General features: G+C 48.0%; 1 protein-coding gene across 1 annotated transcript in view; it reads right to left on the bottom strand.

Annotated features, from left to right (window-relative positions):
• The window catches only part of EHMT1 (euchromatic histone-lysine N-methyltransferase 1), a gene marked incomplete at its 3' end in the record, with an annotated part of 25,585 nt that overhangs the window by 8,153 nt on the left and 4,943 nt on the right, over positions 1-12,489 (bottom strand). The window contains exon 2 of the mRNA XM_010145446.1: positions 7,533-8,077. Coding sequence (XP_010143748.1) covers positions 7,533-8,077 — 545 coding nt within the window. The remainder of the gene's footprint in view (positions 1-7,532; positions 8,078-12,489) is intronic.

The raw sequence follows: 12,489 nt of genomic DNA, 5'->3' as shown, positions 1-12,489 counted from the left end.
AAAAAAAAAAAAAAAAACATTCTCCTCAGTAAGTTTAATAGAATGAGCAAATTAAGTGTCCACAGGATCATCTTCTGGACACTGGATCACTCCCGAGACTGCTCCCAGTTGTTCTGCTCCTTAAACACGTACGTCAGGAGTGCTGGGCACAGTGTGCCAATAATAGTCTCAACAATACTATTTATACCTCTGAAAAGTCCCCAGTTTATACATCTAAAGGTTAACGGTAACTCTTGGCTACAGGATTATTCTGAGAATTCCCAAGACAGCTGGAACATCCACTGCTTTCCATTTTTAACTTAAAATTAGAAAAACGAGCTTGGGACAGGCACATCTGACGCAGAGCTGCCTGCAACAAGGGTACGTAAGGGCTGCACGTTTTGCCCTGTAAGCGCAGGTTCTTGCAGCTGGTCTCTGATAAAACATGCCATTACTCCCAAACATCAGGAATTCACATTCGGACCATGCCATGCTGTTTGGAAGACGACAATCAAATTTTAAATGAGAGAGTAGTATGTTATTAGCTTGGGGTTTTTCTTTCCCCCTGTAATTACAATATGGAAGTAAATTAAAAACCCTTCAATCAGGCTGCATGACAACTGTTAAATATGCCTTTTTCATGGCAATTCTGGTGAAACAGTTTTTGTAAATCAAATGAAGCCTTGTGAGAGCTGGATTATAACTTGGAGGCACATGCAGCAGTGCTAAAGAACAGGAGTTCCCACAGAGAGGTGACCTGATCTCTCAGGAAGCCTGATAGCACAAGGAGCTGAGCAGGCCAGCAGTAAAACATACGTAGCTCTCACACACGTATATGTATATATTTAAAAAATATTTAGTCTAAGGATTGTATTAAGAAGGATCTGCAAAGATTTGAAAGCACTTACACTCCATTTTCCCACCACCTTCCTCCATTCTCAGCTAGATAATGCAGTTATGGCTTTGCTGTTCCTAATAAATTTTACTCATCCAGCAAGTAAACTGTTTAGTGCATGAAATTTTATTCTTCTCCCATTTCTAATGTCTCTGAATTCTGCCAGTTCCTTAACTCGAGCCTGTAGGTACAACCCATCCTGGTCTCCTACACTGAGCTTTTGTGCTCTGCTCTATCTGCTCCAAATCAAAACACTCCCAGGAAACAGGCTTTGCTGATCCAGCACACTGGTCTGCTGGGGAGTTTCTTCTTCCTTAAGATCCCATCACGCTGGTTCAAGCATACCTGGGCCCTCCCAGTATGTAGCTATACTACAGCCTTCGCTGCCCAGGGTACAAGTGACACACGACACCCCTCAGCAGAGGAGAGCTGGCAGGTTCACAGAGAAGCAGCAAAGGCAAAAGATGTTCTGAGCATCTGGGTGTGGGGTGAGTGGGTGTGAGACTATTTGGGGCACACCAGACTCCTATCAAAGCACACCAGAAACAAAAAATCACAGCGATCCATTTAAAGACAAAGCTCACAGATCCACCTGCCAGGCCCCAGCACCATCAGGGGACTTCCCAAAACTCTGCCGATCTGTTTAGCTCCAGCAAGTCTCCTGCTAAGGAAAGTCCAAGGAAAGCCTCAGCTGAAGGTTTCTCTTGCAGAACAAGTTACCTCCAGCCCTGCCACCCCAGCCCCAGCCTGGAGTTAGCAGGACCCAGCTCTAGGCTACCAGTGTGGGCTATACAGTCACTGGCGTGGCTAGGAGCAACTCATGCTCCTTCACAGCTTCCTCCTGCCCTCCCTGCCCCTAGCACAAGGCACAGGACCAAGCGGGTCTCTATAAAACTGCTGCAGCTCAGTATCCATCCAAACAAACTCTTGCTTCTTGGTTTACGGCCTCTCTTACTCTCTCCCAGCAGAGGACACTCATGCTGGCAAAGCACAAAGAGGGCAGCAAATAGCAGGTGCCTGAAGGAACACAGTGGAGCTGATTGCTAGTCAACATCTACTCATCCAAGCTGCTGTGACAAGTCCTAACATGCTCTTGCTTCATCTCCTGAAGATCCAGAGTCCTCTGCTAAAGGTAGAACACACCAGATCAGCAATGCTGGAGCCTGCACCAGAAACGACCACACCAGGACAGCAATGCACAGCTTTTGGTAATCCATTGGGCATGGACCAATCTGCTATGAACACTAACAAGGGCACACACACTTTCTATTACCCACATTTTTAAGCAAGCAGACTCCTATGCTCGGAAACTGGATGAAGATCATCTTCCTTCATTTAAACCAACAAAGGTTCAAACGAACAGCGGTGCCTTCACCTAACACCTACATGGGCTTCGCTGCAAAGAGCAAAATTAGAAGCAAGAAGCACCATTCCCACCCTAAATAAACCCCATTGCTGTGTGTTATCCTTGTCTAAATCAGCTATGGAGGTTTTTTTCTCTCCCTCAATGATATTCAATAGTCAAGCACAGTTTTCATCTACAGCAATTAAGAGGTCTTTCTGTTACCAAAGCAAGTAAGCTCGCAACGACCGACGAGAAACCAGGCCAGAACTCCATCAGTGTGCTGGTGCAAGGACACCGGCAAAAGGCCCTGCCGGACCTGCTTTGGAGCAGGGCAGCTTTGAGGAGCACCGCAGAAGAGCTGCCGTTCACTCATGACACCTGAAACCACCTCCAGCTTAGACACAGGAGCTGTCTGGTTCCTCTGCTTTTAAAGACTTTCATTTCCAGCAGAGCACGAGCTTGAAACCAAAGCCAACTAGCCAGGAGGACTAAACTACCTCCACTGCCACCAGGCAACATGGCAGCTGTCACCGAGCAGCCTCCTGCTCTCCATCCACCGTGCAAAGGGGTAACAAGACCTGTACCAAGGCGCTGCCTTTGAACAGCAGCAAGCAGCAGCTCCCAGGGACACCTGCCTCTAACAACTAGTGGATGAGATGTAAGCAAGAAATACCAGTCTGCTATAAAAAAAAAGTTATCAGAAGCAGATGACAGTGCCTGTAGGAGCTGTTGTGGTGCTACTCTCCCTTTCCTCCACTGCTGCAGAGTTACACTTTTCACTACCAAGTTTCAGCACGGCTGTGGGGGGACCCTGACCCTGGAGCAACAAAAAGAACCTGCATGGCTTTGGTCTTAATCTAGTCAGAGGAGCTGCAAGGCTGATCCACCTATTAACACTCTTTTATCTGCAGATTAACATGTGCCCCATAGAAGAGGGATCCTGGGGTGCGACTTGATTACAATTGCTCTGATTTGCGTGGGGTCACATACCTGCATAAAATCACCGTGGTTTAGGCTGTAAGTGTAGCTGTTCCTAAACCACGCTACAAACCTGCATTTAAGGGGTTTCTGAGCCAGCATCCTTCAGAGGTGTGGACTCTGTTGGGTCAGGAGGAGAGACCCCACTGCTCTTCCCTATCCCATCCTGGATGGAGCAGCTCCAGGGGAAGGGAGCATCACCCATGAGTTGAAAGAAAACAGGGTCACTCAACCAGTTTTGATAGCAAGTCTCCTGACAAAACTGCGTCTGGTAAAGACCTGGGACCGGGACGGTTATTTCTGCAGGCCGCGGTCAGCAGCACAAGTGCAACCTGTTATACCAGAAATCAAAAGCACTGTACAGCACATCCACTTTCTGTCTCCCTCTGCAGTAAACCTCTAAGAAGTCAGTGGTAAGAAATCTCAAAGGAGATTTCCCAGAGGGGATATTTAACTGTGGCCGAGCTCACACACATGAACTTCACGATTCCAGCCCACCCGTGCGCCCCTGAGTACCCCTCTGGAGAGGGTCCTCTCTGGGTGCACCTTCTGCGTTCAGATGAGCTGACAGCAGCTTGACTTCACTAGGCCCTGGGCTTTTTTTATTTCTTTCTTTTCTTCCCCTCAAGAAGCCAACAGCCCCATCACACCGAGGATTTGCCCTTTGTTTTGAGTTTTCTGCATATTTAAGGGTCTGAGCCTGCTGAGCCATCCCAGACACTTGCAAACCACCAACTGCCACCTGCCTGGCCTCAAGAGATGAACACAGTATGTTCTCAGGCCAAGGAGCTCCTGCAGAGGAGCCCGCAGCCCACGTCAGCAGCCCTGCCACAGCACTGCCGGGCACTGACAGAGAAAAAAACCCACCCTGCAGCAACAGCAGCACCTATGGGCACGCAGAAGGAAAGGAGGTCACCTGTCCTGGGATCAGACATTTAGTGGCAACACTGCTTAAAGGTGTAGTTTGACGAGTATTGGAAGAAACCAACATAAGAAAAGCGTCTCCTGCTCCAGGTTCCTCCTTCCTGCCCAGGCTTTGCTTCCCCAGTTACATCATTCCCCTGTGTCCTGGGCTCACTCTGTGAATCAGGCTGATACGCTAATTTAATGGATTTCTGCACTATTTCTTCTGACGATTCAGTTCCCCGACCCGACCTTCTGCACAGCATAAAAACCTCACTACCAGAGACACACACCTCCAACTACAGCCTCGTGGTCACCAAATCACGAATGGAAACACTGGGGTTCCCAGTTCAGCCACCTGCTGCTCCCATCTCAAGAGATAACTAGGGGATGCTTTCCCTGTCTTTACCATCCTTTATCCCTTCCAGGCACGTCTTAGTGCTGTTAAGCTCAAAAACTGGTGTTTCTGAGCAGGAGGGGCCTTCTCCAAACACAGGACACACACTTTTGGGTTCTTAAAAGGGTTGTAAACAGATTAGGAGGGAAAGAAAGATGCTTCCGCAAGACGCAATGCTTGTGTCACTGCACTGTACAGAAGAGGAGCAGAAATGGTGCTGTCAACAATGCTGCTGAAATCTGTTACAAAATCCCCTTAACATGCGACAACATCAATTAAAATTGTCACCTGTTTCAGATTCAGCTTCGATCCCAATTCAGGAAGCAACTCCTAAACAGAGAAAAAGCTGGTTATATTTGTGAGAAAACAACCATCTTCCTTTCAACGACCAATCTACATGTGCAGGAAAAGGCTACCAAGGTCCCCTGACAGCTATTGCATTACAGAAAATAATTTTTTGGCCCCAGTGGGTTTCTGCAGGAGCCGGAGGGAACAAGTATTCACACTTTGCAGGCAGAAATATCCTCCTCCCCAGCTCCTCCCAGGCAGCACAGGTCTGCAAGAACAGTCTACCAAGAAAACAACAGTCTAAAAAATACGAGCAAAGAAAAATACTGTGTTCTCTAATATCAACTTCTGGGTGATTTCCACAGTTTATTTCCTGGAATGCAGCACCTGCTATCACGGTGTTTCTGAAGAGGAAAAGGTGTGAAGGTGGAGGCTGGTGCATGGAAAGTTACTGCAAGGCTGAGCTGATGAGCTCGTACAAACAGCTCAGCTAAGAACTAATCAGAACAGAAAAATCACAACTAGCAAGGGCTCTGCTGCTCAGAAGAAAAGAGCCTGCAAATTCGACAGACAATGAGGAAAAATTAGGTAGTAATTATCAGGAAGGCTGAACAAAACAGATGTTTTATTGTCTTGCAGAAATGAGATTAGATCTTGGAGTCACATTTAGATGCAGAACCTTGAGCAGAAAACATGGCAACGGCCTCTTCTTACCACTCTTTTTGTGAATTGTGTTTTTCTCCCTCTTTTAAGTCCAAAGGAAACGGCCAGAGGTGCTGAGGACCAGCTATGCACTTCCAAGAGCCCAACAACTGCGGGCTTTGGTTTCTGAAGCCGCTCTTAGTGTGAGCGAATAACATTCAGCAGCCGCATCGCAGCAACTCGTGTGAGGGAGCGCCTCCAGCATCTGCAAACGCTGCACGCAGCTTTCGAGAGACAAACCTTGAAGCCCAAGAGGTTGCGTAAAAATACCCTTTTGATGTAACATAAAATATGAATGAGGGAAACACTCCCTCCTAACCTAGCAGTTGTCTTTTACAAGGGAATCACCTCTTTCAGTTGCTCAGCCCCAAGGGATCGCTCCCTGTCAAATTCCACGAGGGTCTGGGGGTTTGCCCAGCTTCATTTAAGCGCACACCAGGCTGCGGGGGGAAAGCTGCAAGGCGCTGTCGGTCGCAAAGCCTTGGCTAGGTAAGTGACAGCCTTACATGCGATTTCCATCAGGCCATACATATCGTATCTGGGCTTCCTCACTCATCAGCCAGAACACGATGCAGGGGTGCGAGAGCCGGAGAACTCAAATGCAACCAGGGAAGAGGGAGGGGAAATCAGTGGTTTGGGAGAATGGTTGGGAAACGCGGCAGGCGTGGTTTCTGCCCTGCTCCCGAGGCTGGGTGCCCACGAGGTTCGTAATCTTGATGTGCTCTTTGGACTCCCACCTGCTTCCGGAGGTGCAGGTGGTGCCGTGGCCCAGGGCACCTTTCCCCATCTGCAGCTCACTAGGTGCCACCCAGCTTTTTCTTTTTTTTGGACTCCCACCTGCTTCCGGAGGTGCAGGTGGTGCCGTGGCCCAGGGCACCTTTCCCCATCTGCAGCTCACTAGGTGCCCCCCGCGTTTTTTTTTTTTTTTTTTTTTTTCCTCTCTTCCCCTGCTCCAGACCACAGCAACTCACAGCTTTGAGGCCTTCACATCACACCAGTGCTGTGCTGCAGCAGGTGGGTTGATCTGAGGATCAGTTTGCGTTTGCTGGTCCATCATACACTGGTAGCTAACAGTGATCCATCACCTCAGCCTTTACGGAGATGCAGCAGCTTCCCCGTGGGACTCACGCTGCCAAGCACGGTTCACACTCCTTTCCCTGACCTAGGACCTAAAGGCCAGTCTCTCTCCGTCACTAGACACAGCACAATGAGAGCATCTAGCTCATTGAAGTGTCACAGGGCCGGACACCTCTAGTGGAGCTCTGCCCGTTCCAGCATCTATTTCCCACCTTTAGCAAAAGAATCAAAACAACAGAAGAACCAAACTTGGCCAATGACAAAGAAGTGCCCGTTTCTGTTCACCATAATATGAACGCACCAGGTAATTTCACATCTCCCTTCCCCTCCTAAAGAAAAGGCAGAGCTCTGTTTTGTTATGTCATGGTAAACCCACCCCAAGGGTTCTGGCATGAAGAGTTCTGAAGGAGTTCCACTATTGCAGGCAACACACAGAGAGAGAAAACATCACCTGGTTTACTACTATAACGACTCAGCAATGCGATCAAGTTGCCCAACTTATCAACTTCTTGACAGCTTCCAAGCTGAGGAGAAGTCTCCAGTTAACATGCTATGCTTAATTTCCTCTGAGTCGAACTTATAAGAAATCTAATTTGTTTCAGCAGCAGCTCTGGATTCCAGCAGACGGCTGATGAGCAGTACAGCCAGGAGAGAAAGGCCATTTAGTGCCTCGCATAGATCTGCTGGAGAAGGTAATTGATCAGTCATATATTTAGAAACGCACTGGGGACAAGAGCTGATGGTGGTCACGTGATTCTATTTTAGCCCCTCCGGCTCTCCATAGGAAGAGAAAAAATAGAAATAAAAATACATACACATATATATATATATATAAGGAAAAAACCAACTCAATCCACTCAGTGGGACACCCCCAAATTACATGTGTTCCCGAGCAGCAAGGGATCCCTCTCACGTACTCAACGAAAGCCAAGAGCAATCGCAGCAGCACTGCTGGGCTTATACGTTACCAGGCTAGGGATGGGTTTAGGCATTGTCTTCCGTGCTCTGTGGACCTTGACTTCAGTGTTAGCAGCGGCGGCTTTTTTAGCATCCATGTCCTTACTGCCCTCCCCGAGCTTGGCTGGCATCTGAGAAAAGGAGCCCACAGTTCTCCCTTTGCTTGCTCCTCCTGGAAGGGTTTTTGCAGCATGGCCGGTGAGAGAAGCAAAGGTGCTGGTAGTCCTTAGAGGCTGCTCCTGTGCCATCTGCTTGGTTAGAATATATCCATTGCTCCCCGTTACAGAAGTCTGTGTGAAGTCATTAGCTTTCATATGGTTTTGCTTCCCAGTCTCGCCATCTCGTTCAGAAATGCCATTTTCTGCTATCCTATTTAATTTAGTACTAGAGTCCTGCTGGCTCACTTTCGTATTGTCCTGAGTGTTTTTAGCTGAGTTTGGGTGGCTACCAGCTTCGCTGTGCTCACAGGAACCGTTGGTTTCGCCATCTACCGCCATTTTTGGCTCCCCCGCTTGCTTTTCCGTAGCACTTTCATCTGCAGCCATGGCATTAAACCCTGGAGAAAGAGGAAGGATAAGGAGGAAGAGAGGAGAAAGCAAAGGGTCACAAGCCATATCAAAACTCCAAAGAGGAGGTGCAGCTACTTACAGGGACTAATGAAGAGGAACCCTCTCCTCCAGAAAACTGCTACCTATACTCAGAGGCCTCCATTTAAGCTGCTCACTCACCTACCTGCCCGGCTTGCCTAGATCCTCGGACGGTGACAACCGCGGGGAGTGGCTCAATTGAAGGCAGTGCACTCATTCTCACTTGCCTCAGCTGCAGATGTGGCCATTTATTCCCAACTATGGATTTTTCAAGGTAAATATTATCTTTAGCTTTTCCAGTAACTACGTTTATTGAACTATATGTCAACACCTCGCACATTAAACAAAACGCTGCCCAATCTCGTGTTCAGATCTCTGGGAAAGCCCTTCACAATGCCAGACTGACACAAGGCTGTATGGGTGAGCTGCTGAGGCACAGACACGGCTCAGCAGCCAAACGTCTACACCAGGGCTCTGCCGCTGCACGAACATTGCAAGGAGTAACTCCCCGGCACTCACAGCTCTCCCAGCAATGGTGGCCACGGACACCAGCTCTTTCGCCGGGACGAAGCAGCACAGGAGCAGGATTCGCGGTGTCATTCAGAGGCAATAGCCAGAGTGAACACAGGGGTGAAGCAATTAAATGCTATTCCAGACTACAATAATTACATGATTCAAATGCAGCAAGATTTTTGCAGACTGACTAGAACCTCATGCACAGATAAAACAGGAGAGTCCATGTAAAAAGGTTTTTTCCTCCCTTCCAAACATTTCCATGCTCCCTCCATCAATGAATTTGTCCCATTCAGACCTGAGCTGAAAAAAATCCAAGCATGAACGCCAAGTACTCACAGAAAGGTTTCCGACATGACAAACCAGCAGCTCCCCAGGCAACCAGGAGTGATAACAATTCACTGGCACAATCAGGAAAATTATTAAATCAACCTGCTGTTCAGGATTCCTTGTGTTGTTTTCCTTCCAGAGGCCAGACAGTTATGAAAAGCATCACCAGCAAAAGCGTTGTCAAAGCAGGTAGGACAAGCAGCTCAAATCAAAGCCATTTTCACCTACAGTGTTTCACCTATAGAAGGGCCTGAAGTCAAACTGGAGGACAGCTCTGCAAGCCAGACCAGCACGCTTGGTGTCAGCATCTCATTTCAAGCTGCTCTGGAAACCCAAACGCTCAAGGAAAACAATATTCTGAACATCTCTGGTGACCTGGTGAAAACCCAGTGCAAGGCTAAAGCATGAAGAACCACCAAAAACCTGGATCTCAGGATGTCAAGTCCAATATATCTGGGCTGACTGTTCAAAGCCGAGCTTTGCAGGGCTTTGCTCACCAGACCCAAAAAGCACCGAAGTCCCTTTCCAGTTAGTGACAACCAGGAAAAAAAAATCTCCCCCAACTGTATGAGGTCCTACACACCTCCTCTTCTCTCTACCCCTTTTAATGCATTCATTCAGTTCATCTCCTGACCAATGGGTTGACCCTAAAAGATTTTGATCAAGATTTCTGCACAAACAGCACTTGCAGATCCAGATTCTAAAGCACCTGAAACAGCCGTATTATTCCCCAAAGCTCCTCGGTTTTGGTGCTCATCTGAGATTCAAAGACAGACATTTTCAGCAACAAACTGAAAGCCCTGTTAGAGCTGGTCAATACACTTAGACCATCCACTCCAGCCCCCAGCTTGATGCTGAATTCAAACCAGTTGGCCAAGACTCTGCCCAGGTGAGTCCCAAAGACCTGCTGCAGCGCTTGACTTGCTCCAGCCTGGTCCTACCCAGAAATTACAAGACGGACAAGTCCTAGTCCTGCTCCTTACTTCCCGTGAAAGCCACAGATGCTGGGCACAAAGCACCTTACTAGAAAGGGTCTTCAAACCCTGACGACTAGTGGTAGCTCCTCCCTGGGGTTCAACTATGGCCATTTTTCTGATGCCTGCACTAAGCAGTCCATTCCCCGAAACCCAGACAACCAGCCTGGCACTGCCTCCCACATGGACCCTGTTGGCTCAGAGCCTCAAAAAGAGGTCCAAAGCCTCCAAAAAGAAAGAGGTCCAAAGTCTCCAAAACCAGGTCACTGGTGCCTGCTGGAGCACACGCAGTGGGGCAGAGGCAGAAACCCCACCTCCAGCAGGCAGTAACTGAGTGGCTCTCCAAGCAGGATTCAAAGCCATCACCTCCATCTGCTGCCCTCTCGCATCACCCAGACCACCTTCTGTGTACTGAAAGCCCTGGTAAGACACACAGGGGGTTGTTTTGGATAGCAGCGACCCCAGGAGAAGATAAAGTGCCAGCTATTTCACTGCTATTAACCATTTGCATAGTCTTGGGCAGAGGGAGCCAAAGGCTATGCCCTTATTCCTTCAACACTTGTTTCTCTTCCTGCATTTGGTGTCTTTAAGACCGTGCTGTGGCCATTTAAACAGTTACTTCAGCAAAGTTTGTGCCAGAAAAAAAACGAAAAATGAGCTCCCTAACCACAGATGGAGGATTCTAGTGCTCAGCACTAGGCACCTGGACGAAGGAAGCCTTCAATATTTGTTGATTTAAATACTGTGCACTCCCACTAGAGCAGTCAAATAACTTCAGCGGCTGACTAATAGATAAACTGAATAAGCAGAGGGCAAGAATTGCTCTACCTGCCATGAAAGCAACCAAAAAAAAAGGTAAATTGGAGCACTGCCCTAGGGGAAAGAATAACTGCATTACTCCAGAAAGTGCCACAGCCTTTATGAAAAATCCATGAGGTTAAAATTAAAGTCCCACATACAGGCTTCCCCACACATACACTCTTATTAAGTGAGGAGAATGCAATGTGACTGACAGCGGAAGTGCCACCAAATCCCTACAAACAGGCACTAGACTTCAAATCTGTATGACTGGAGATCTGACAAAACAAAGATATGGAATTTCATTGGCCCTGAAGTTGCACAGAACTTGGCAGCAGTCATTGGGGTCCAGTTTTGATTTAAGAGGGTTACGTGCCTGCTCTGCCCTGCTGTCAATGACGGCACATGGTGCAGGGCAAAGTAAGGTCCTATGGCCTCCAGCTCCAGCCCCCACCATCAGAGCTCCCACCGCTCAGCAGGCCGAGCGAAACACATTGCCAAGTGTCAGGATTCAGTGCCTAAGGGACATGCACCCACTCAACAAAAGGTGTTAGGACCACTGTCATCCCATGGCTTGCTGGCTGGCAAGAGTCAGCAGAAGCCAAGGACTGAGAGAGAAGAGAGATTCTGTCCCTCTCCAGCCTTCAACAGGTCTGAGATACCACGAGCAAGACTGCCCCGAGCTGCTGCGATGGGCTGCTTTGGGGACAGATCATCTGCATCCTCCTGCTCCCTTGTCGGGCAGCACTACAACAAATTGATAACTACCTTGGAATAGCTTTGTTTTCCTCCAGCTGAGTCCTGCTCAGCACAGGGCTCCTGCAAGAAGCACCCCAGCCAACCACCGACTGCAGAAGCTCGTCATCCCAGGTTCTACCAGAACATCGAATTAAGGTGGCCCCCACAAAGAACTGGTTTATGTCAGGAGCTACACTGCATAGTAAGAAGCGGTATTGCAGGCAAGCCAGACTGCTTTTCACAACCAAAATACCCGGAAAATAGAAGTTGTCCTCCCAGGCCAGGCCACCGCTCCACTGCGATGATGGGCTCTGCCTCCAACCCAGTGGGGGCTCCATCCTCCTGTAACCTCTCTGACCATGTTCAACAAGTCTAGGGTACACGCGTACCATACTGCACATTCACAGGCACTGCTGAATAGACCCAACTCAACCCATATTTACAGTCCTTCTGAAATGCAGCCTATAGATGGGGATGGGAACACAGACTAGAGACAGCAGGAACCTCAAAATGGAGAAATACTGAATAAAAGAGCCTACAGCCTTCGACAGCACCAGACAGCTAAACACTTGCTCCTGACAAAAACTTTTCATCTTCCCTTTTTCATTATCAAAAAAAAAAGTTTCATTTCAAATTCACCTTGTGGCTTCACGTTCTCTTCTTGAAAACATTGTTCAACAGCTTTTCTGCTTTTGTAATGCAAGTGAATAAAAACCTAAAAACTGGTATTTCTATAAAACTTTACAATTTGAGGGTACTCATTCTAAATAGAGCAAAACAATGCTTCCCCCATATTCATTTTTTGCTCCAAGTCCCTCATTGATCTTCCATTTACAACCATTCTTGCTTTAATTAAAATAAAAATGAAAGCTAGGAAGACCCACCCTACAGCCACAGAAGTGTGACCTCACTTGCTAGAAGCATCTTAGTATTTTCAGAGCTCTCTTACACATTTCCTACAGCACACGCTGCAGTAAAAGGTTGTCACATTGACCACAGTGCTGCCTGCATCCCGATCCAAGCAGTCA

Source organism: Buceros rhinoceros, unplaced genomic scaffold, assembly GCF_000710305.1.
Source record: "Buceros rhinoceros silvestris isolate BGI_N320 unplaced genomic scaffold, ASM71030v1 scaffold20821, whole genome shotgun sequence".
Lineage (NCBI taxonomy): Eukaryota > Metazoa > Chordata > Aves > Bucerotiformes > Bucerotidae > Buceros > Buceros rhinoceros.
The sequence above is the reverse complement of the archived record's forward strand: the minus strand, read 5'-3'. Positions and strand labels throughout refer to the sequence as shown.